This window comes from Esox lucius, chromosome 17 (genome assembly GCF_011004845.1).
Source record: "Esox lucius isolate fEsoLuc1 chromosome 17, fEsoLuc1.pri, whole genome shotgun sequence".
NCBI lineage: Eukaryota > Metazoa > Chordata > Actinopteri > Esociformes > Esocidae > Esox > Esox lucius.
In genome coordinates this window covers 9,149,175-9,174,939 of record NC_047585.1, presented here as the reverse complement: position 1 = coordinate 9,174,939, position 25,765 = coordinate 9,149,175, and the positions used below count along the sequence as shown (strand labels likewise).

Here is a 25,765-nt window from a genome sequence, read left to right as displayed (position 1 = left end):
TATGTTTAGATAACCAGGAAACTTTAAGAAAAGTTCCATAAAACAATGCAGAATAAAGACCACAAGAACTGTGTAAGCAACAGCTTAGGTTTGTATTGTATATTGGGGGGGGTATAACATTATTGTTATTTCAGCACAACTCAGTTGTTAAATTCCCCAGTATATACACTTACACTGAGTAGTTTTACTGCAAAGCTGTTGTCTTATTACCATGCATATCAGCATTTGTCTTCTCCCTTTTCCAACATTGTTTACCTTTTATTTCATGTGTACTCGGAATGTACCTACCACTTCCTTGGATATTCATTGTTCTTTCCATAAACCTTCATGTTGCTGCTAGTATTGGTCTTGATTTTACAGTTAACCTTCTTGAACAAGCCCCTTTACTTGCCTTTTATCTCCATATTACTGTAGTTGCCATGCAAAAGACAATCCTCCTATTACTATGCAATTTACCAGTATTAGCCTTCTTCTTCCTACTTGGTTTCAACTTCCGTTTATGTTGAGTTGCAGTGTAAAGGCCAGGCATTGGCAACAATCCTATCTTTTATTACCTTGCAGATTACCAGTTTTAAAAAAATAATTTCAACAGTGTTTCCATTTTACTTTCTGTGTAGTTGCAGTGTAATGGCCAGGCATTGTCCCTGCAAACTAAAGTAAAGATATGTTCTCCTATTTCTAAGCAATTGACCTGTACTTTCATTTTGCATAGAAAGATATCCGTACTATAAAACACACAAGCTGGATTGGGGAGGGCCTTGCTGCATCTGGGCACCACTGTTAGAATTTAAAAGTCAAAATGTCATTTGTTGAAGAAAAACATGAATCATTTATTTCTAAATGTATGATGAACACTTGCTTTAAATGTATCTAAAACAAAACATTTAATTGATATATGCATTTTGAACTTCTGAAATAGAAAACATACAAAGAGAGACAACTGCTACAAACCAACTTTCATTAATAATGACCTAGCTATTCACTTAGCCAACTCACCCCAATTTAAAATGTATCAGATAATTTTTTATCAACTGGTGGGTTACCCCTAGATATTAGTGACCACTGCCCTAATATTTGTATTAGAGATACCAGAAATCAGAGATCCAAACCATGCATTGTCACTAAAGGAAGTTTCAGAAATGTTAGGGAACAAGACCTTTTGCACGACCTTGCTGTAAGTAGGAGTGACTGCGTCTTCGCTATCCCAAATGCAGAACAAGCATTAAACTATTTAACAATTAATTATCGCTGATAGGCATGTCTCATACAGGGTCAGAAATTGCAATAACAATATCAAAATGTATGAAGTTTTACAAAAACAAATGCGGCATGGCTAAAAGCTAGACAAACAGCATCAATATCAGCCTGACACATTTTTTTAATATCAGAGAAACAGGAAAATCAGAATACTATGTATAATACTTTATCTGATTGTAATGGGAATCCTGCAAGAATTTTGAAAATAATCAAAATTCTAAAGAAAAATTCTACCACTTCACTACCAAATTAGATAGTATTGGACACTGGGCCCATTGATACAGTTTAAATTGTTTATGCATTTAATCACCATTTAATTGCAGCTGGCTCTCCGTTTGAGAGAACTTCCACTGCAATTCATAATGAAAATGATAATGGAATAAATAATTTAAGCAGCGGTTTTTCAATAAAGCCCTTCAAGGTTAATGATGTCCAGAATGCTTTATTATCAACTCATACCAAGTAAGCCTGGGCACAGTACTATTACAGCTACTACCTTTGCTGTTAAGGGGATAGTGCGGCCCACACTACAACACCTCACTTTCAACATTTGATATGTTGTTTTGAACTATTTTCTATTGAATATAGGGTTTAAATGATTTGCACATCATTGTATTCTGCTTACATTTATATTTAAGCAGTGTCCCAACTTTTTTGGAAATGGGGTTGTACAGTATATCAGATCCGTTCAGGGCACAAATCTTCATTTTACACTTAGAATATATATTTTTTTTAAACTGCATTAAGCATCAGCTTTAGATCTACAAGGGATTTCTGTATGATTTTAAAATCTGATTGGAGATCCAGAGATGCTTGAGCAGGAGATGGGGCAACAGCATAATATCCCCTCATCAAATCCCCTCATAAAAATTATAAAATGTTTTACTATATATATATATACATACACACACCTAAAGGATTATTAGGAACACCATACTAATACTGTGTTTGACCCCCTTTCGCCTTCAGAACTGCCTTAATTCTACATGGCATTGATTCAACAAGGTGCTGAAAGCATGCTGGCCGATATTGATAGGATAGCATCTTGCAGTTGATGGAGATTTGTGGGATGCACATCCAGGGCACGAAGCTCCCGTTCCACCACATCCCAAAGATGCTCTATTGGGTTGAGACCTGGTGACTGTGGGGGCCATTTCAGTACAGTGAACTCATTGTCATGTTCAAGAAACCAATTTGAAATGATTCGAGCTTTGTGACATGGTGCATTATCCTGCTGGAAGTAGCCATCAGAGGATGGGTACATGGTGGTCATAAAGGGATGGACATGGTCAGAAACAATGCTCAGGTAGGCTGTGGCATTTAAACGATGACCAATTGGCACTAAGGGGCCTAAAGTGTGCCAAGAAAACATCCCCCACACCATTACACCACCACCACCAGCCTGCACAGTGGTAACAAGGCATGATGGATCCATGTTCTCATTCTTTTTATGCCAAATTCTGACTTTACCATCTGAATGTCTCAACAGAAATTGAGACTCATCAGACCAGGCAACATTCTTCCAGTCTTCAACTATCCAATTTTGGTGAGCTCGTGCAAATTGTAGCCTCTTCTTCCTATTTGTAGTGGAGATGAGTGGTACCCGGTGGGGTCTTCTGCTGTTGTAGCCCATCCGCCTCAAGGTTGTGCGTGTTGTGGCTTCACAAATGCTTTGCTGCATACCTCGGTTGTAACGAGTGGTTATTTCAGTCAAAGTTGCTCTTCTATCAGCTTGAATCAGTCGGCCCATTCTCCTCTGACCTCTAGCATCAACAAGGAATTTTCACCCACAGGACTGCCGCATACTGGATGTTTTTCCCATTTCACACCATTCTTTGTAAACCCTAGAAATGGTTGTGCGTGAAAATCCCCGTAACTGAGCAGATTGTGAAATACTCAGACCGGCCCGTCTGGCACCAACAACCATGCCACGCTCAAAATTGCTTAAATCACCTTTCTTTCCCATTCTGACATTCAGTTTGGAGTTCAGGAGATTGTCTTGACCAGGACCACACCCCTAAATGCATTGAGGCAACTGCCATGTGATTGGTTGATTAGATAATTGCATTAATGAGAAATTGAACAGATGTTCCTAATAATTCTTTAGGTGAGTGTATAAATACTACATTTGCTCACAGTGTTACAGATGTCATTTATATAAGGAGTGAATAACAAACGATCCAGAATCAAACCTTGGGGCACTCTTTTCTGAACACCTTGGAAACTGGACTCTATACAATCTGTTAGAATGGCTTGGGTTCTATCACTCAGGTAATTCTTAAACCACAAGCATATGTCCCTTGCCAATTCAAGTGATGACTATTTCATCAATAATAATATTTCACATCCTGTGCTTTAACTATAGCATTAAAGGGATTGTTCTGCCCAGATTCATATTTGGGTTAAGGTCCACTGACCCTGAGCTGTTCCTGAAGGCACATAGTCATTTTTCAAAGCAATCCATTAGTCAGCTCTGTTCCAATCTGTAATTAGCATTATTAGCAAAGTCCAAATTCATGAATGGAAACAGTGCATCCCACTTTACAAAAATACACTGCAAGCGGAAAACTACTCCAAAATATTTAAAACGAATTCTATTGGTGTTGTTTACCTCAAAGATTTTGACAATGTTGTATTCCTCGAAAATAAAGGTTTCATTTTTGCAATATAAATAACATTTTCAAATAAACTGGTACTTCCTGTGTTTACTGGTCAGTTTAGTTCACAAATGTATCAACTTGCGTTTTTTGGGGGAAGAGGAAGTGTATACATCACATTAGATAGAAATGAGCAATCGCTAGCTAGAAAATAAGTCTATTTCATTGTAGATATTCACCGTGGTCAGTCAAAATTGATTTGCTTGCGAAAGAAAGCAAAAGACACATGTCTCTGAATACGACCAGGAAGAATACTTTTTAATGGGACAAAGCACTACTTGTTTGAACCAGAATACACAGAGGATGAATTGACCAACTAGAGGTTCAGACCGCAGCTGAGGAGGAGGGTGATGGTGAACCACTTAAACCCCAACCCTTGTCCAGAATATCCAGAGATTGGTGGTGTAGTTGTGGATCATGCAATCTAATGCCAACCAAAACTAAATGTTTCTGTTGCAATGAATAGGAACTATTGATGTCAGTGTGGGAGAACATGAATGACTCAGTCCCTGAAGCTGAACTCGTTCCAAGATGGTGTGGTTCATCATCTGGATTTCACACTCCTCATAACTCCTGGGGTGCTCAAAACTTTTTTTACTTCCCAAAAATAAATTGGAAAATATGTTCTAGGCCCGAGGGACCCAATGGACAGCTCTCAAAAGAGTAAGAAGCTACTTCACATTAGCAAACAAGTCTGTAAGGCAAGTCCAAGTAACAGTAGCAAGAGAAAAGCCTAGCCAGTTAGGCCCGGAAATATTTGGACACTGACACAATTTTCAGAATTTTGTCTCTGTATGCCACCACACTGGATTTGAAATGGAATAACCAAGATGCAATTGATGTGCAGACTGTCAGCTTTAATTCAAGGGGTTGAACAAAAATATTGTTTGAAATGTTTAGGAATTGCAACCATTGTTATAGACAGTTCCCTTATCTCAGGGGCTCAAATGTAATTGGACAAATTAACACAATCATAAATTAAATGTTAATTTTTAATACTTTGTCGTTATTCCTTTGCAGACAATGACTCCCTAAAAGTCTAGAACGCATGGACATCACCAAATGCTGGGTTTCCTTCTTTGTGATGCTTTGCCAGGCCGTTACGGCAGCTGTCTTCAGTTGTTGTTTGTTCATGGGTCTTTCTGTCTTAACTTTGACTTCAGCAAGTGAAATGCATGCTTGATTGGATTGAGATCAGTTGATTGACTCGGGCATTGCAGAAAATTCCACTTATTTGACTGCGAAAACAGTAGACTAGTTTAGGTAAATCTTAGGCAGGGAATTTCGTAAGATATATTACGTGCAGTAAAATAACATTAGAGTCAGAATGGAGAAAAAAAAAGCAGGGACCTTCTGCATCCTAGACAGGCTACCCACTGCTCCAGTGTGGAACCTGTAACCAGTCTTGGTGAATGGTGTTGTCACAACATAAATATGTTTGAAGTGATTTTCTTTGTAATCCTAACCCAAATCCAAACCCATAACCCTAACTTTAACCCCAGTGATGTGATACCTAACCTTAACCCAAACCTTAACCTGAACCCCAGAGCTGTGAGATGTAACCCTCACCTAACCTAACCTTTTTTGTTTCCTAACCATAGCCCAAACCTTAACCCTAACCTTAACCCCCGGTGCAGTGAGATCTAATCTTAACCATAACCCCAGTGCTGTGATGCCTAACGTTAACGTAATGTTAACGATAAAATGCTTTTATAACATATTCTAGCGACCTTGCAATTGCTGTTACTCATCCTAAGTCCCCATATCTAATGTGGGGCAGTGGGTTAGGCGACTGCTTTCTCACCCAAACGTCACTGGTTCGAAACGCAGGTCAAACTCTGATAAAAATCGTCTTTCACAGCGCTCGTAAATATCATACGTTTGTCTGGCGTTCGTATGTTATTTTACGTTTTAATAGCGCTCGTAACATTTGATACATTGTCATAGCGTTTGTAAGATATTTTACATTTTAATAATTTCGTTATGTATCATACGTTTTGGTGGTGCATTGTAATGTAACCTAACGTAACGTCACATATCATATGACATAGGGTGCCATGGATTTTCGTAAAATAGTCTACATAGGTACCTGAGACCAGGTAAATTTTTGGGTCATTGTCCATCTGTAAAGTGAAGCGCCGTTCAACTTTGCTGAATTTGGCTGAATTTGGCTGAATCTGAGCAGAAAATATATCCCTATACACTTCAGAATGTATCCGGCTGTTTCTGTCTTCTGTCACATCATCAATAAACATTAATGATGCAGTGCCATTGGAAGCCATGCATGCCCATGCCATCACATTGCCTCCACAGTGTTTTACCGACCATGTGGTGTGCTTCGAATCATGAGCTGTTCACAGCCTTCTCCATACTTATTTCTTCCCATCATTCTGGTACAGGTTGATCTTAGTTTCATCTGTCCAAAGAATGCTGTTCCAGATCTGGGCTGGCTTTTTAGATGCTTTTTTGGCAAAGTCTAATCTAGCCTTTCTATTCTTGAGGCTTATGAATGGTTTGCACCTTATGGTGAGCCCACTGTATTTGCTCTTGTCAAGTCTTGTCTTTATGGTAGACTTGGATAATGATATGCCTACCTCTTAGAGAATGTTATTCACTTAGCTGGATGTTGTGAAGGGGTTTTTCTTTACAATGGAAAGGATCCTACCATCATCCACCACTGTTGTCTTCCGTGGACGGCCAAGCCTTTTTGTGTTGCAGAGCTCACCAATGCCTTGTTTCTCTCAGATATATATTTATTTTTGTAGCCTAAGGATGGCCTGTTCCACTTGCATTGAGAACTCCTTTGACTGCATGTTGTAGGTTCACAGAAACAGCTTCCAAATGCGAATGCCACACCTGGAAACTCCAGACCTTTTACCTGCTTAATTCATGAAGAAATAATTAAGGAATTGCGCACACCTGTCCCTGAAACAGCTTGAGTCAATTGTCCAATTACTTTTGGTCCCTTGAAAAAGTTGGGGCTACATATTAAAGAGCTATAATTCCTAATCCCTTCCTCCAATTTAAAGCTGAGAGACTGCACTTCAAGCCAATATTCATTATTTAACTGTAACTTGAATATATTTCGGTAAACAGACAAAATAACAAAACCTGTGTCCGTGTCCAATTATTTCCGGACCAGCTGTATGTTTCATAATGTGACTGTACATCCTAACTGTACTGTTTAAGCATGTTGCAAATCATCAGATTAAAGATTACGCTTTTTCTGTATTCACTCCATCACGTGTATCTGAACTGGGACTAATGGTCGGTGGTAGAATGAAGTGTTACATGTTAAGCTTAATAAAATTTGTAAAAAAAATAATGGTGTCACAGGCATTTTGCATACATAATTGTGTTGGAGTGGTCGTTGAAAGAAGGAAGGCTACAGAAAGGAGACCGTAAAGGTCTGCCATCCTGTGTGGTTATCGTCATCCAACACAAATATCACTAACTGGACAATACATTTGGTTTCTAGAAGCTGATGAAGCATTGAACTGACTATAGAAATTATTTTAAATGTCAACAGTAAGTTTACATTGCTCCAAAAAATTAATGTAACACTTAAATCACGCATTGGGTCTTGATGAACAAAAAATATTAACGGTCAATGGAAACCAAAATCACCAACCGATTGAGGGCTGGATTCAAACTCACAACGAAAATCAAAATAAACAATTGAAATCATAGGCTGTTCCAACTTGCGTAAACTTCATCACGGCAACTAATGATGTGACTCAGTAGTGTGTATGGCCCCCACGTGCCTATATGCACTCCCAACAATGTCTGGGCATGCTCCTGATGTGATGGCTGGTGGCAACAATGGGACTTTAGTACAGTTGAATTCAAAGTGAATTCAAAAATATCTGTTTATGTAATTTATACAATTTTACACTGCTACAGTAAAGTATGAATGTAAGTGGATAACTACTTCCCAATACAGTATTTAAACATTGTGTTACTACCGTGACTCTTCTGCCCTGAGCTTTGGGTCTGATACCCTCTACTCATCAGTATTGTAATAATACTTAGCATCTGTCATTTAAGTCTCCATTTTGTTGAAAACCACATCAGGGAATGCAGCTACGTTGCACCTGTGAACATTATTATTTACATGCCTTTGTTAAAGCTTTTCTTTTTGTTGAAGCTTTTTCTTTTCTTTAGCCTGTCTACTTAAGTTGGTTATATAAGCTAGTATGATAGATTTGATCTATATTTTGACTGGCATTCTTGACATAGTTCTGTGTGTCTGCAGTGGTCAGTGGTAAATTACATGTATTTGTTTGTACATTGGAGTTTTTTCATCTGTATGGGCATGAGATTGAAACTCTGTACAGTTACAGTTTCACACGGCTTCCATTAAAAACACTTGAAGGCATCTCCTGTCTTGGGTCCTTAATGGGAGAGTGTTTGCCTCTCTGCCTAGCAGTGTACACAAACGCATAGTGAGTGCAGAACAGTTACCTTTTTTTGGCCTTTTTAGAAAGCAAGATCTTTGAAGTGCAACCACCTCTTCCTTTACCCTGCTTTGGCAGGGTTGCTATATTAGGTGGAAGGACTGGATCAGGAAGTCTTGACGCAGGTCTAGGATCAGGGTTTTGTCCAACACAATAGCGGGGAGGACCTTGAATCAATCAGAGTCTATATTAATCCATTTCTTTTTTCTATCTTGATCTGCAGTGTAGTCCTCATGTAGACAGGTCTTCTCTACGCTGTTCTCTGTCTATTTGTGCACTTCATAGATGTGATAAAGAAGCAATTTCTAGATTTCACGCAATACCTACAGAGGTACAAAATGTGTTTAAGAACGGGTAGTCTCTCCTTCTATTTCCTGGGTAAACAGTGTAAGGCTAAGGTTGGAATTTATAAAGAGTAACACAATCCAAAAAGATTGTTGGGATTGACATTGTTGCTAACCCCCGTTGTTCAAGTTCCTGTGAAATGTGTGTTTTAAAAATGTGCATAACATCTTCTCAATTTCACATCTAACCCACCAGTCCTGGGCCATATCTACAGCCACTACAGGACCTCCATTCATATCCATAAGATGGAATAAAACCTCATCTTGCAACGGCGCAGCAGAATAGTGAGTTTACCGAGGCACCACCATGAGGCTCCAGTATGACAACGGTTTAAGCAGGGTGAGTGGCAATTCCAGGCAATTCAGAGCACTTCATTAAAATTCTTCCTCATTATCCCAAAGCTTTCTATTATCATGTTTAGTTTAAATAAATACTTTCTGATAGGCTAAGACTTCAAGTGGGGGGGGGAGAAAGTGATAGATTTCAGATATTGAATGCGGTGTTCAAGGAAGAGCCTGTAGTAGGCTCATGAGCATAACTTCCAGGATCCAGGAGGCATCGACTGTTCACTGGAAATAGTGTTCCTGCAAAACAATATGACAAAATGTTTAATGAAGTACATACAAGCTTGCAGTATCATTGGTTGAGCTGTGCACAAAGAAGCATATACAAAATCAACAAGTAAATCACGGTCTGGTCTTTATGTAAACCTATCAACTTTAGCCATTTCATGAAAGACAAAGACCATAAAGCCTCTAACTGAAATGGTAACTAAAGCACCATTATATCATACCACTTTGCCTAATTTCATACACTCCAATGAGAAGAGCATACATCTTATCCCAAACTTCAATCAGACAAAAACTCAAGAATAATCATATGAGCTGAACATTTGCCAATTCCATTAAAAGGCTTTTTACATTAAGTCTGTATCATTTAAACAAAAGGGAGGCAATGACTTGAAAAACTGGGGTTATTATTTTCAGATGCATAAAATTATACTGCAATTCTATAAATGGCTGTAAAAATACACAAATTGCAAATAGTTAGCCAGCATCTACACTAATGAGGCAATGTTTACTTTGTGCATTATAAAAAAGCAATTTAAGTATTACTCACAATCTCTCTTGTTGCCACGGGTTTAGTCCTCTTCTTTGTAAATATAGGTCACATTCCTTGATTGTAAAATGTTTATCACTTACGTAACATTTGCGAAGTTGCTCCAAAAATACTCCCACATCATGGTCATTTATTGCAAAAATAAATTGTTTAAACAATTTTGGATTATGATAAGAAAACAAGTGAAACTTCATCCCTTACACCTTTCCTTGTGAATAAAACCTACCGTATATCTCAAGAATTATGTTCCCTGGGAACTATTGTAAAAACCGTGATTACTTTCTATGCCAACATATCTGGTGCTATTAAGTCGGTCAAGAACGTTATATATCAATCCACATTTTGAATGGCCACACGCGGCGCTCTCCATACAGGTTTTCGTAATGTATTATTCTTTTAAAAACAACTGATTTGGCTTGAGTGGGGATGTTGAGTGGGTATGGTCTACATAAACTGCCTTGTTTGGATAGATGACATCCTACAAAACTATTGGATTATTACCATACACATGGATTTATTTTTCTAAATATATAACGTTCTTGAACGACATAATGGCAACTACATATGTTGGCGCATAGAACATAATCGTGGTTTTTATAATAGTTACCAGGGAACGTAATTCGTGAGATATAGGGTACAATAAAACATGACCGCGGCATTTTCCTTAATGATCAATAAAAAGTCCACCTACGAATTGGGCCAGCTACCTATCTTCACATAGCTTATTGATGTTAAAGTTCACGCCCAGCCATGATGAAATCATTGCCAAATAACTGAAGCTGTTTGTGGTGGTTATAGGAAATAGTTTGCTAGTGCCAGTTTGAAGTCACCAAATTCTGCCTGCTGTTTTGTCAGCATACAGGGTAAAAAAAATCTGTGGTAGCGCGACAGATTACCAAATGTAGTTTGAAGCGTTTTGGAGTAGTTTTCCACTTGCAATGCAGCATTATCAAAGCGGCAATGCAAAGCATTCTTAAATTTGGATGATGCAAATAATGCAAAGTATAGACTGGGACAGAGCTGAATAATGGATTGTTTTGAAAAAATTTGATGTGCCTTCAGGAACAGCTCAGGGTAAATATGAATCTGGGCAGAACTATACATTTAATGCTATAGTTAAAGCACAGGATGAGAAATGTTATGTGGCGCTGTCTATTGATTTGTCAAAGGCTTTTGATACAGTTGATCACACCATTCTATTGATGAAATAGTCCTCAGTTGAATTGGCAAGGGACATATGCTTGAGGTACAAGAATTATCTGAGTGATAGAACCCAAGCCATTCTAACAGATTGTATAGTCTAGTTTCCAAGGTGTTCAGAAAAGAGTGCCCCAGGGTTTGATTCTGGATCGTTTGTTTATTCACTCCTTATATAAATGACATCTGTAACACTGTGAGCAAATGTAGTGTATATAATAGTATAATTTTTATGAGGGGATCTGATGAGGGGATATTATGCTGTTGCCCCATCTCCATACACGGTGGGGGCCAAGGTAGCCCCATCCACTCAGACGAACCAGGTGTGAGGATGGACAAATCAAAAAAGTAGAAATATGACTTCCGTTGGATAAACTGCACTAATGTAAAAAACTAAACTTGGTGGAATATCACAAACCAAATAAGGTCAATTGGCAACAGGTCAGTAACATGATTGGGTATTAACATCATTCCTGGGAGGATGGGTCTGTGAAGTGAGGATGGGGTGGGTTTCATCACTCTGTGAAAGATTGCGCAGCCAAAAATTACATTTCTCAACGTAAAATGGAAAAGTGTTTGGAGATCTCATCACGGTACATAATATCATTAAAAGATACAGAGTATTCGAAGAAAACCAAAATTGGACATGATAATTGGGCCCTCAGGCAGCACTGGATAAAAAACAGACAATTCTGTTATGGAAATCACTGCATTGGCTTTGGAACACTTCAGAAAACTACTGTCTGTGAACATAGTACGCTGCAGCATCCACAAATGTAAGTTAAAACTCTACTATGCAAAGAAGAAACCATATATAAACAAGATCCAGAACCACCGCCTCCTTCTCTGGGCCCAAGCTCATATAAGATGGACTGAGGAGAAGTGGAAAACTGTCCTGTGGTCTGAAATTTGAAATAATTTTTGGAATCATGGATGCCATGCAAAGAAACTCCACCATGCGAAGACAAAACCAGATACAGCTGAGCTTGTAAGTTTTCCCTGGCAGAAATAGTGACATTTTGGCATTGATTTTGAAAATATGACTGTTCATGCAAAAAAAAAACTGTCTTTCACCTAAAGACAGTGATCATATGAAGCCATTTATTATCACCTAGTTGTTTGGCTCCTTTTTAAATCATAATGATTACATAAATCACCCAAATGGCCCTGATCAAAGGTTTACAAACCCTTGAATGTTTGGCCTTGTTACAGACACACAAGGTGACACACACAGGTTAAAATGGCAATTAAAGGTACATTTCCCACACATGTGGCTTTTTACATTGCAATTAGTGTCTGTGTATAAATAGTCTATGAGTTGGTCAGCTCTCACGTGGAGCAGAAAATAACTGTCAAAAGACCTGCGTAGCAAGGTAATGGAACTTCATAAAGGTGGAAAAGGATATAAAAAGGTATACAAAGCCTTGCAAATGCCAGTCAGTACAGTTCCACCACTTATAAAGAAGTGGAAGACTCGGCAATCTCTTGATACCAAGTCACAGTCAGGTAGACCAAGAAAGATTTCAGCCAAAACCCCCAGAAAAATTGTTCAGGATGCAAAGAAAAACTGACAGGTAACCTCAGGAGAAATACAGGCTGCTCTAGAAAAACACTGTATGGTTGTTTCAGGAGCACAATACGACGATACTTGAAAGAAATTAGCTGCATGGTCAAGTTGCCAGAATGAAGCCTTTACTGTGCCAATGCCATAAAAAAGCCCAGTTACAAAATGCCCGACAACACCTTGACATGCCTTACAGCTTCTGGCACACTGGAATTTGGAGTGAGGAGACCAAAATAGAACTTTATGATCACAACCATAAGCACTGTGTTTGGAGAGGGGTCAACAAGGCCTATAGTGAACAGAATACCATCCCCACTGTGAAGCATGGTGGTGGCTCACTGATGTTTAGGGTGTGTGTGAGCTCTAAAGGCACGGTGAATCTTATGAAAATTGATGGCAAGATAAATGCAGCGTGTTATCAGGAAATACTGTCAGACAATTTGCATTCTTCTGCACGAAAGCTACGCATGGGACGCTCTTAGACTGTCCAGTATGACAATGACTTGAAGCACAAGGCCTAGTTGACCCTCCAGTTGTTACAGCAGAAAAAGGTGAAATTTCTGGCCATCACAGTCTCCTGACCTTAATATCATTGAGCCACTCTGCTGGGATCTCAAACGTGCGGATCATGCAAGATGACCAAAGACTTTGCATGACATGGAGGCATATTGCCAAGACAAATAGGCTATACAACATGCAAGAAATCAGGGCCTCATAGACAATTATTACAAATGCTAAAGGGGGCAATACACAGTATTAAGAACTAAGGGTATGCAGATTTTGAACAGGGTAATATAATTTTTTTGTTGTTCTGTTTCATGATTGTGCCATTCTGTTATAACCTACAGTTGAATATGAATCCCATAAGAAATAAAACACATTTGTTTTGCCTGTTTACTCATGTTTTCTTTAAAAATGGTACATATACGGTATCTCAAAAAAGTGAGTACACCCCTCACATTTTTGTAAATATTAGATTATATATTTTCATGTGACAACACTGAAGAAAGGACACTTTGCTACAATGTAAAGTAGTGATTATACAGCTTATATAACAGTGTACATTTGCTGTCCCCTCAAAATAACAGAACACAACACACTGGACTGCCTGTGCAAACTGAACGGGCTGCAGGTACAGCCACAACACATTAATGTCTAAACTGGTGGCAACAAAAGTGAGTACACCCCTAAGTGAAAATTTCGAAATTGGGCCCAATTAGCCATGTGACTCATTAGTGTTACAAGGTCTCAGGTGTGAATGGGGAGCAGTTGTGTTAAATTTGGTGTCATCGCTCTAACACTCCCTCATACTGGTCACTGGAAGTTCAACATGGCACCTCATGGCAAAGAACTCTCCGAGGATCTGAAAAAAATAATTGTTGCTCTACATAAAGATGGCCTAGGCTATAAGAAGATTGCCAAGACCCTGAAACTGAGCTGCAGCACGGTGGCCAAGATCATACAGTGGTTTAACAGCACAGGTTCCACTCAGAACAGGCCTCGCCATGGACGACCAAAGAAGTTGAGTGCACATACTCAGTGTCATATCCAGAGGTTGTCTTTGGGAAATAGATGTATGAGTGCTGCTACCATTGCTGCAGAGGATCAAGGGGTGGGGGGTCAGCCTATCAGTGCTCAGACCATACGCCACACACTCACTGCATCAAATTGGTCTGCATGGCTGTCGTCCCAGAAGGAAGCCTCTTCTAAAGATGATGCACAAGAAAGCCTGCAAACAGTTTGCTGAAGACAAGCAGATTAAGGACATGGATTACTGGAACCATGTCCTGTGGTCTGATGAGACCAAGATAAACGTATTTGGTTCAGATGGTGTCAAGTGTGTGTGGCGGCAACCAGGTGAGGAGTACCAAGACAAGTGTGTCTTGGCTACAGTCAAGCATGTTGGAGTGTCATGATCTGGGGCTGCATGAATGCTGCCGGCACTGGGGAGATAAAGTTCATTGAGGGAACCATGAATGCCAACATGTACTGTGACATACTGAAGCAGAGCATGATCCCCTCCCTTCGGAGACTGGGCCGCAGGGCAGTATTCCAACATGATAATGACCCCAAACACACCTCAAAGACGACCACTGCCTGGCTAAAGAAGCTGAGGGTAAAGGTGATGGACTGGCCAAGCATGTCTCCAGACCTAAACCCTATTGAGCATATGTGCAGCATTCTCAAAGAGAAGGTGGAGGAGCGCAAGGTCTCTAACATCCACCAGCTCTGTGATATCGTCATGGAGGAGTGGAAGAGGACTCCAATGGCAATCTGTGAAGCTCTGAGGAACTCCATGCTCAAGAAGGTTAAGGCAGTGCTGGAAAATAATGGTGGCCACACAAAATATTTTTCACTTTACACTGTTATACAGTGTGGGAAGGTTCTTGACTTCGATGTTCAATTAACATTTTAACCCTGGTTCAATCCCCCCTCTGACTTTATAATTTTTGTCTCTTAGGAATATTTATCCACTCAGGATAAACTTTTATAGCCACTGCAAAACAACAATATATATCCACTCTGTCATACCAAGTATCTTTTAATATAGGCCTACACTGCTCAAAAAGATTAAGGGAACACCTAAATCAGAAATCGGGGCTCAACGTACAAAATATACAAAAGATAAAAATCTTTACTGTACATTGTGTAATTCGTTGAGAACAAAATAACGTAACACCAGTCAGCGGACACCAACCAACCAATTGAGGGCTGGATTTGAACTCACACCAAATAAAAAATTAAACAATTGACAGGCTGTTCTAGATTTTATGAATTTCATCACGGCAACTCATAACGTGACTCAGTACTGTGTATAGCCCATCTGGCGACGTTCCTGATTAGACCGTGCATGGTGTCCTGGGGATCTCCTCCCAGACCTGGATCAGGGCATCAGTAAGTTCCTGGACAGACTGTGGTGCTACTTGGTGCAACCAATACATAACATCCCAGAGGTTCTCAATTGGTTTCAGGTCTGGGGAACATGAGGGCCAGTCAATGGCATCAGTGCCTTCATCATCCAGGAATGGCCTACACACTCTGGCCACATGAGACCGGGAATTGTCCTGCACCAGAATGAACCCAGGGCCCACCGTAAGGTCTGGCGATGGGTCTGAGAATTTCATCCTGGTACCAAACAGCAGTAAGGATGACATTGGCTAAGACGTGGAGGTCTGTGCGACCCTCTAAGGATATGCTTCCCCAGACAATCACTGACCCACCGCCAAACTGGTCATGCTGGATGATGTTGCAGGCAGCATAAAGTTCACCACAGCGTCTCAAGACTCTTTCACGTCTGTCACATGTGCTCAGTGTGAACCTGCTTTCATCTGTGAAGAAATCGGGGCTCCAATGGCAGACCTGCCCATTCTGGTGTTCTCTGGCGAACGCCAATCGAGCTGCATGGTGCTGGGCTGTTAGCACAGGTCCTACTAGTAGCCTGCTGGAGGTCATTTTGTAGGGCTCTGGCAGTGCTCCTCCTGTTACTCCTCGCACAAAGGAGCAGATACCGGTCCTGTTCCTGGGTTGATGCCCTTCTATGGCCCTTTCCAGCTCATCTCTTGTAATGGCCTGTCTCCTTGTATCTCCTCCATGCTCTTGAGAATGTACTGGAAGACACAGCAAACCTTCGACGGCACGTATGGATGTGCCATGGATGTGCCATCCTGGAGGAGCTGGACTGCCTTTGCAAACTCAACGGGCTGCAGGTACAGCCTCGTGCTACCAGTAGTGACAAAGACACTAGCAAAATGCAAAAGTTGCCTCTTCAGTGCACGTGTTGTCACAAGTTTAATTGCCTTAGTGTAATATTGTGTTGATTACTAATAATAATAATAATTATATAATTACTTTTTTGATAAGTGTATTTAAGAGAATAATTGTATTATGTCACCCTTTTATATACATGGACATGCACTACATGAAAACATTTATAACAGCATGACAGAGTTGGATCTAGACACAAATACACCATTGGGAGGTGATGATAATGGTAATATAGTGGGGGTTCCAATATATAAGCAGGGGAAAAATTTATTTTGTCAACTACTGTTTGTAGTAAATTATTATCTACATACATGTTCTTTTTGAAAACACAAGTCATTATTCACCTCAAAGTATATTTATGAAACAATGATGGATTATACTTCAAAAAAGACACTTAATAACCGGATCTCCTTTTCTGTCTGTGAATCATGCATGATTTTGCAACTGTGTTCCGTTGAAACCGAAAATTTAACATAACTTATCTACTACTTACAGTGAGTTATGTTCAAAGCATTAAACTCAACCAAACATGCTGCCAAATGAAAATGCTTCTAGAAAATTTGTGGGGGAAGCTTCAATGTAAAAGTGACATTTTGGGTCAACACATCCTCAAGTGACCCCTTCGGAAAAGTGGAGGCATCTGGCAGCTTGTAGATGTATCAATGTGATTCTAGTACTAACTACATGTTATGCTTTTTGATGTTTGCTTTGTGGTACCTTGAGGAAACAACGTAGTGGAGATAAAGTCTTCACATAAGCCTTGTAAGTATTTTCTAGGTGAAAGGCATTGTTTTTCAGAGTGGTTGGACACAGATTGATGGAGAAATGGAAATGTAAAAAGTGGAGCAAGAAGAAGGTAAAGAAATTGTCTCTGTTAAGGAATTACTGAAAGTTGGTTGGTAGCAGTCATCTTTCTTTGTACTTTGTTTCATATGCAAGATTGAAATGCAAATATTGACTCAACGTTTTGTTTGAAATACATTTAAAGCAAGTGTTCAACCTACATTTTGAAATTTACGCAGAAATGTATGTTGAAAATAAGTGGAAAGAATAAGTCTAATACTAGAAAATTGCATAGTAATAGGAGGATAGCCATTTGCATTGCAACTACGGTAATATGGCGATAACAGGCAAGTAAAGGGGCTTGTTCCAGAGGCTCAACTGTAAAATCAAAACCATTACTAGTGGCTACATGAAGGTTTATGGAAAGTACAATGAAAATCCAAGGAACTGGTAGGTACATCCCGAGTACACATGAAATAAAAGATAAACAATGTTGGAAAAGGGAAAACAAAAATGCTGATATGCATGGTAATAAGACAACAGCTTTGCAGTAAAACTACTCAGTGTAAATGTGTATATACAGGGGATTTTAACAATTGAATTTCGAGAAAGTAATGAAATATAGGACTGCAACATATCAACTCTTGATGGGTAATTTCCAGATTCTTACACGTTTTTTGTAGTCTTTATGCTGCATTGTTTTGTGGAACTTTCCTTGTGACCCCCTGGAAAAGAGTGAAAATCCTAGGATCCACTGACTATGAGCCCCCCCAATATACAATACAAACCTACGCCGGTTGTTGTGGTCTTTATTCTGTATTGTTTTGTTGAACTTTTTATACAACTTAAAGTTTCCTAGTTATTTCAGCATAAACAAGCAAATGATTAGTCATCTACTAATTTCCACAGAAACATGCTTACTATTGATGTGTAGTTACCACGTTGTTACCCACGTTGTTATATTTTTCTCTTTGTTTCTATATTGTTTCCTGCAAATAACCTAGTCATTACCTAATTATTTACATCCTGTAAAACAAAGTGCCACCAAATACACTTGAATGAGTAGGTGTGTCCAAACTTTTGACTACTGTTTATATATGTGTAAGTGTGTTTGCTTGAGCATGAAGAGTACAGGAAAAGATGCAAACACAGGTAACAAGACACATATGTTGTATGTAGTCACAGGCAGAGCAAAGTCAAAATCACAAGGTAGCTGTGCTTACAGTCTAAAATGCAATAGCAATGGAATGGTGATGGTATGATAATGTGATATTGATGTAATGTAATCTCATGGTAAATTTTATAGTAATGATAATGACATAGTAATGTACTATTTCGGTACTATCATAGAAATAGCAAAGGCATATTAATGTACTATAATGGTAATATAATAGAAATAGTAATGCTATATACTTATACTATAATGGTAACTGTAAAGTCAATGTACTGTTAATGTTGTGTAATGGTAATATGTTGGTAATGGTAAAATGTGTAATGTTAATGTCAATGGTAATGTAATGATAATGGTAAGGAAATGGTAATATGTTGGTAATGGTGATGTTTGTAATGTTAATGTCGATGGTAATGTAATGATAATGGTAAGGAAATGGTAATGTGTCGGTAATGTTTTGTTAACGGCAATGGTAATGTAACAATACTTTATGATAAATATCACAAGCTGATACATACCCTGCAGTTACCCAGCTCCTCTGCAGATAGGATGATTGTCCCACATTTCTTGCCAGCTATCCCTCTGTTGAAAACAGACAGGGAGAGAGAAAGTTCGGTGGTTAAGTTGGGCCAGGTGCAGTATCTGTACCCTAAAGGTGCCAAGCTCCAGTCCTCCAGGGACAGCTTGTCTGGTGTTGTTGGCATGTATTGATCATGATATGTCACTGGTTGGCTAGAGAGGGATGACACCTGGTTGGCCAGGTCAGAATCAGACACACCGCACTTATTGCAAGCAACAGAAATGGCATGTCCATACTCAATATCGCTGTCCATGGTGCTGAATCCAAGCAGGAAGAAGGAGACAGTAGCTGACCAGGGTCCTGAAATAGCCCTACACCTTCCTCTTATTAGATTCCATCTGGCAACTTCAAGCAGTGGCTGCCTCTGGTCTGTCCCTGCATTTAATCGACAGATTCATATTGTGTGCTGTGATCCCTTTGATTAGTTTTATTCTAATGCCCTCCAACGGCCATGTTATGACTGTCATCATTTGGGGTTTTACAGTTTTACAGCTCAGTAAACATAACAGCTGCCAGCCTGATATTGTAATATATAATGAGAGGCAGAGCATGTGAGAGAGAGAGAGAGACGGGGGAGGAGGTGAGAAAGACAGATAAAGACAGAGAGAAAGTGAAAAAGAGATAGGAGAAAAAAATGAAAGAATAAAAGAGCAAGCGAGACAGGAAAACTTGACTATGCTCTCTCACTTTCTTTCTGACTCCCTTCTTCCTGTCTGGCTCACAAACACCCACACCCACCGACCAGACTTCCTCAGGTGTTTTTTCCTACGACAGTTGGAATTTAAAAGTATAATGGTTCGGAAATGGCATTTAGATGTCACTGGAGAACGTGTCTGTGTGAGGACAGATTGGACATGAACATAAAGGAATTGCTTCAGCATTTTAGATAATTTCATATCCTCCTCTGCCTTCCATTTCAGAAAAAAAATGTTGAGCTGGCAATGGGCTCTCTTTAGAGGAAGATGGCACTTCATAGTAAAGAGGTTGGTGTAAAAATGTAAGCTATATTGCACTAGATGGTAAATTCTACACTTCCCCAGTAACCCATCAGACTTTATTTCCCTGACCTTAGTATTAATCCAGCCAAGAGTTACAGCAACCATTAAACTGAAATTTTAGTGGGTACTATTTATTATTCTCTAGAGGGAAGGGGAGTGTGCGTGATGTCTCTGTTTGTCTGCTAATTGACTCATTCATCAACGGACATCTCACAGTGTGCAATAGTAGAAAGGGGCTGCATCTTATTCATGTGGACTAAGTAGAAGGCCAGTGTGATATGTGTGTCTCTCTTGTCCCCAACACTCTTTCATCTCTGTATACACCCCACATTTTCTCCACCTCCCACTTTCTCTTTCTATCTCTGTCTCTTTATCTCCCCCTCTAACAGTGCCAGGCAATACCCTATAAATCAATGAAGATTCCAGATGAAATGGAGGAGAGCATGTTTCAGTTTGAAATGCACGGTGATGGTTGGAGGTCTGAAGACCAGTGTTCCCTAAGAAGGTAAACAGCTAAGTCACTCAATAAGAACAGGAACAGGTCCCAGACTAGATTAATTCATTCATTTGGTTCACCTGCTGGAAAGATCATGAGAGAAGGAATCTGGTAATTCCATCATCTACATTTCCAATCTTTTATACCCCCCCCCCCCCCCCTCTTCAAAGCGTGAATGCTCTGGGCACCAAGGTGAAGACAGTTCTCTAAGTCAATTTTGTGGAAAGACTTCATACAAGTCAATCAATCAAATGTATTTTATAAGTCCTTTCACATCAACAGGAACAGGGTTGACCAGGTATAGCAGAGATCATCAGGCAGAAACTAGATCGGCAACATAACCATGGGAACTTCGGACAGTGTGGACCTGCCAGGCCAGGTAGTCAGGCATGGTGCAAAGGCTATCGTCATCCTAAGCTTCAACAGGAAAACTGGGTCTGAGTGTATGCTTCAGATTTAGCTCCAATCACATGAGTGTTAGCGAAGGCATGTGGTAAAACAAGTAAGCAAGTAAAACCACCCTTGAATGGTTATCCCAGTGGAATGATATCCCAGTGGAGGGGAGCCCAGTAGACATAGACAGCCAGGATGATTTGTCTGGTATATCCAGTGCCTTGCCATTCAATCTCACACACCTGAGCCAGACTACAATTAATCATAGACCCGACTGAAGAGATGGGCCTTCTGTAAACACTTAAAGGTTGAGACTGTGTCTGTCTCTCACGTTAACTCTTAATGTCGCATAAAGACACACCTTTCTGAACCCACCCTCCTCTTGTATCTCTTTTTAAAGGCTGTTGTAGAAGTCGGAAGAGTTCTGAGAACACCTTTAAAAAACCTTAAAAGGCAGCTTGAACTCACAAAATTCTGTCTATTTATTTTTCAGGAACCATCATAGGATTCAAACTTATCTCCTTAGCTGTCGGACTACCTACTAACCTTTCTGCAAAATCCATTACCACTCAAGGCTGAGCAGAACTCCATGTCTTTATGCCCACTGAGCTGCAGAAAAACATGGACAAAGACGTCCCTAGGGTGTGGAGTGGTGGCTAACTTGGCTGACAGGCTGAGTAAGGGACATTTTGTGGTTTTTGGTCACCCTAAGCAAAATACAGTCTGAGAAAGTTCAACGCTTAGGAGCAGAAAAAAAAACAGTTTTCATCTGATGTCTTTCTAATTGAGTTGACATGTTATTTCCTTGTGTGTGTGTGTGTGTGTGGTTCTTTGTGTGAGGGTGTCTGTGTGTTTGCCCACCTGCCTGTGTAATCCCTGACTCCCTGAGGAGTGAGCAGCTGTATTTTATGAATATCTGATCTACTGTATCACCACATTCTCACACGAGTAACAAAACAAATCTTTCCAGCCGATGATGGAGTGCAATCTGTTTCCTGCAGGAACTGAACGCTCCTCTCTATCAATTCCAGTTCAGTTCCAAGGGAGTCACTGGCTTGGGAAACAGATGCTTGCATCGCCAACGTTGAATAGACAATAATGAGAAAAAACAACAGTGCATGTTATACTTATAATAGATAAATAGATAAAAACAAGTTTAATTTCCAAATTGTGTTTGTGTCCCACTGTTTGCACTTGTTCACAGGTCACAAATCATGCTACTGTGTTGTCAGTGTGGTTTTTAGATACTGTATGGGAGTTAATCAAGAGTAGATACAATTCTTTGTGGATCTTTATGATCGGAGGATAAGCATGTCTCTAATATCTCAAACGTCTGGCAGGATGAATTTGCAGCTCGGTATCCACCTCATTTTGTGGCCAGTGGGTACTTGTTGTGTCTAGAGCCCGGTCTGCTTATAATTACCTTTTTCAATAACAAAACTGTCTGTACGTTGACAAAACAAATTATTCAGTCACAGTGGTCAGATGTTACTGTGTAATCTCAGTTCATGGTCAAATGTGTATGGTCAAAAGTATAATTTGGTTTTGCCATGAGTTGGTTGGTTCTATTTGCGCTGCTGTCCTAGGACTGCGGGATCTTTTTGTGTTGGTGAACATAGCACCATAACAAACTCTCTCCTACGTGTACATGGTTGCACCTTTGTGCACATTAATGTGAATAATGGGAGACATGTTAGGTTATCAGTTGGCCTGAGGTGGAAAGCAGGGATCTGGAGAGTAGTACATGATTGATTCAGATTTCAATCATGCCTCACCACAGACGCAAGAAGCCCATCTATACCTGGTTCTAACATGCTACATTCCTCACCACAGACACAGAAGCCCATCTATACCTGGTTCTAACATGCTACATTCCTCACCACAGACATAGAAGCCCATCTATACCTGGTTCTAACATGCTACATTCCTCACCACAGACACAGAAGCCCATCTATACCTGGTTCTAACATGCTACATTCCTCACCACAGACACAGGAGCCCATCTATACCTGGTTCTAACATGCCACATTTGAACTTTAGAGCTTCTTAAAAATAGCTGGAAAAGTAGTGTGATGGCAATTTTATCGATCAGAACTAACAGTAGCTAGATTAAATCCATGACGTTTTTGCCAATAACATTGGTTATTCTGTCCTTGACCAAGGCAGTAAACCTTAAATATTCCCAAGGTGCTGATCATGGCAGCAACCTGCACCTCTCCAATTCAGAAGGGTTGGGTAAAATGTGTAAGCTAAATCAGTTGGAGCTTGTGTGCAGGCAAATATTGTTTTCTCGTCCCTGTTTAGACAAGCGTAGATTATTCAGCGACTTATTGTGATCTGATTGATGTCCGTTCTTAGAAGTACAAACACAAAAACAGGGACAAGATCTGGAAGAAGGGTGTATAATAGAACCAGGTATAAACTGGGCCGAAATTGCACAACACCACGAGAGATTGATCCAATCTAATTAATGAATGCCAACACTTCCGCAACAAAGACGGAGTTGAGGTAAACAAGACAGTTGGGCAAACTCCAGATCACATTAAAGTTTGCATTGGTTAGATTCATTTCAAGGGGAAAGGGTGCGTTTGTCTGTGTCTCAGTGTGGATCCATGCGTGTTTGTTTACCTTCATGCATGTTGCTCGAGCGTTCATGCATTTCTGAATATGTGTGCAACTCTCCAGGATGTATTGGGCGGAAGGCTTTTGGTTCCATTATGATATTAATGAGAACCTACGGCAGCATCAAACCAACCTCACTGACTACCCAAAGCAATAAGCAGTACTCAACGAACCCTGCCAGATGAGATGCAGGAGGAAGCGGCTCCCCCCACTGAAGCAAAGCACGAACCTCTGAAAAGGTGCACAGAGTTCCCACACCACTGCATCAAAAAACGAATAACAGAGAAAGCTACTGTAATGTCGCCTCCATATCCTCTGCATGTGTAATACAGTCATTAAAACACAACTTGAAAGCTTAGGGAAAAAATCAAGGCAGGGATTTAAGAATTTCTATTAAAGGGAGGTTTCGCAAGCAAAAGGGGCCGCACTCTTCAAATGCAATTGTGAAATGTAGGGAGGGCGAAATTGGGCTCAGGTTTAAGAGTGTGTTCTCCTGTGTGTGTGAATGTGTGTGGAAGAGAGACACAAAAGACATGAACACAGAGACGTAACCTTACTCTCAGCAGTAAGAGGTTGAGAGAAACAATGAAAACCAGTGGAAAGAACCAGCCACACTGTGCTTTGCCGAGTCAACTGTCTAAATATGTTTACGCCACATTGTGTTGTCTTCCTGCTAGGTTATCGTCATGCTGTGTTGCTGCTTGGTTGTGTTGCCACAGGTCTTTGCAAATATACTGTTGCCTGTTTCTCAAAAAAAAAAAAGAAAATGTGTTCTACAGCAACCCACTTCCCCTTTTCCAGTTGCCCAAATGTGATTGTGAAGATGTAGTTATTTTCAACTGACATACCTGGGTAAAAAAATCTAATAAACATATCTTGCTCACAGAAGAACATAGAGACAAATATATTAACAAGCAATAAAATATAATGGTGAAAAAATAACATGTAATTGTCACGTTAAGGTGAGGATCAGCGCCACTGTGCCGTGCACCCCCAGTTCCCGTCACTCCACGAACTCACCCCGGACTCATTCATGGTCTTGTCTCCCATCATCACTCACACCAGGTCCCAATCATTACATTAGTATGTGTTTAAATGTTTCTCCTCTGCTCCCCACACTTGTCCATCATTGTTGTTGCTTGTAACTGCTGAGTGTATTGCTGCTGAAGTCAGCACTTTCATTTCTGTCCGTTTATTTCGTGTTAGGTGTTTGTTTCAATAAAAAAAAGTCAACATTCGAATGCGATCCGTCTGTGCCTGGTTCCTCTCCATCACCACCAATCGTTATAGTAATTTTTATCAGAGTGGTATTTTTTTAATGTTTTGGGCATTGTAGTGCCTTATTCAGGACAGAGATGGGAATGATTGAGGAAAGAGCTAAAAGATCATTGAGCTGGATTTAAAGCCATGCTTCAGCAGTACATATGCACTGGACACTGCTTAGACTGCTCATTGCCTTGCAGTAGATCTGTGTCATGCAGCCCGGAGGTCAAAGCCAGAATCAGAATGACTTGGTGAGCCGGGCTTGGAAGAAACATTTTGGTATCCTGCACCTGCTGTGAAGTGGTTTAGTCGAGTTTAAGGACATAAGTGATAATTTCACAACACATCACAACATTGGGAGAGGAAATTATTTTTGTAAAATGTAGGTAAATTAACTACTTTTGAATAGATTTTAGAAAGTACCATGAAAGCATTCTGATTTCCCCAGCCTCCAAAGATGGAAGACTCTAGATGAATTTTAAGCAGCATGTCAGAATCTTTCTTTATCACAGAGAACAAGAGGGCACCGTACCTCTCTGACAGCCTTTAAAGATGTGCTGGGAAAGTCTTTGTTCCAAATATCAAAGCAGAACATCTTCCTCCGTAGCCTCCGCAACATAACTTACAGGAAGGCGGATTAACGGAGTCGGATGGATTAAGATCGATTTCATGTTCTGCACTTTGTTGAACTGAAAGAAGAAGCAAGAAAGTGGGTTTAAATGAATTGGGATTAAACCAGGCAGCACAATGTGTCACACCATTACTCATCCTCACATAGCCACAAACAGTGCATTCGTTCAAGCAGCTCTCGGGCTACAAACCCATGCTCAAGCATATACAACCACCTCTGACACATACACGTACACATGCAAACACACCGTCTTTGCACATTTTGAATGCCCTTCTCGGTATCCTTGGCCTAAAGACTCCCATTCCTGGGCGCGCAGTATGCATGTTCAATGAAACAGTCATGGGGAGAATGTTCACCGGTGTATGTCTTTGGCCTAGACCTTTAGAGTGAAGAGAGTGTGAGACACCGTACGTCCAGTCCATTGTTAAGCATTCAGATGGATATCGAATAGTCTGTTGGGCTGGGCT

At 40.1% G+C, this 25,765-nt stretch overlaps 1 protein-coding gene across 4 annotated transcripts in view; it reads right to left on the bottom strand.

The window, feature by feature from the left end:
- The window catches only part of cpne5b (copine Vb), a 207,868-nt gene that overhangs the window by 72,371 nt on the left and 109,732 nt on the right, over positions 1-25,765 (bottom strand). For 3 of the 4 annotated variants that reach the window (XR_002198020.2, XM_013132288.3, XM_013132289.3), the window contains one exon: positions 18,834-18,897. Coding sequence is in view for 2 of the 4 variants with exons in the window: in XM_013132288.3 (XP_012987742.1) it covers positions 18,834-18,897 (64 nt within the window). In the remaining 2 variants the exon portion in view is untranslated. Of the gene's footprint in view, positions 1-18,833; positions 18,898-25,199; positions 25,219-25,765 lie in introns of those variants that run through there. The other variant, XM_034287575.1, reaches the window with a different exon arrangement.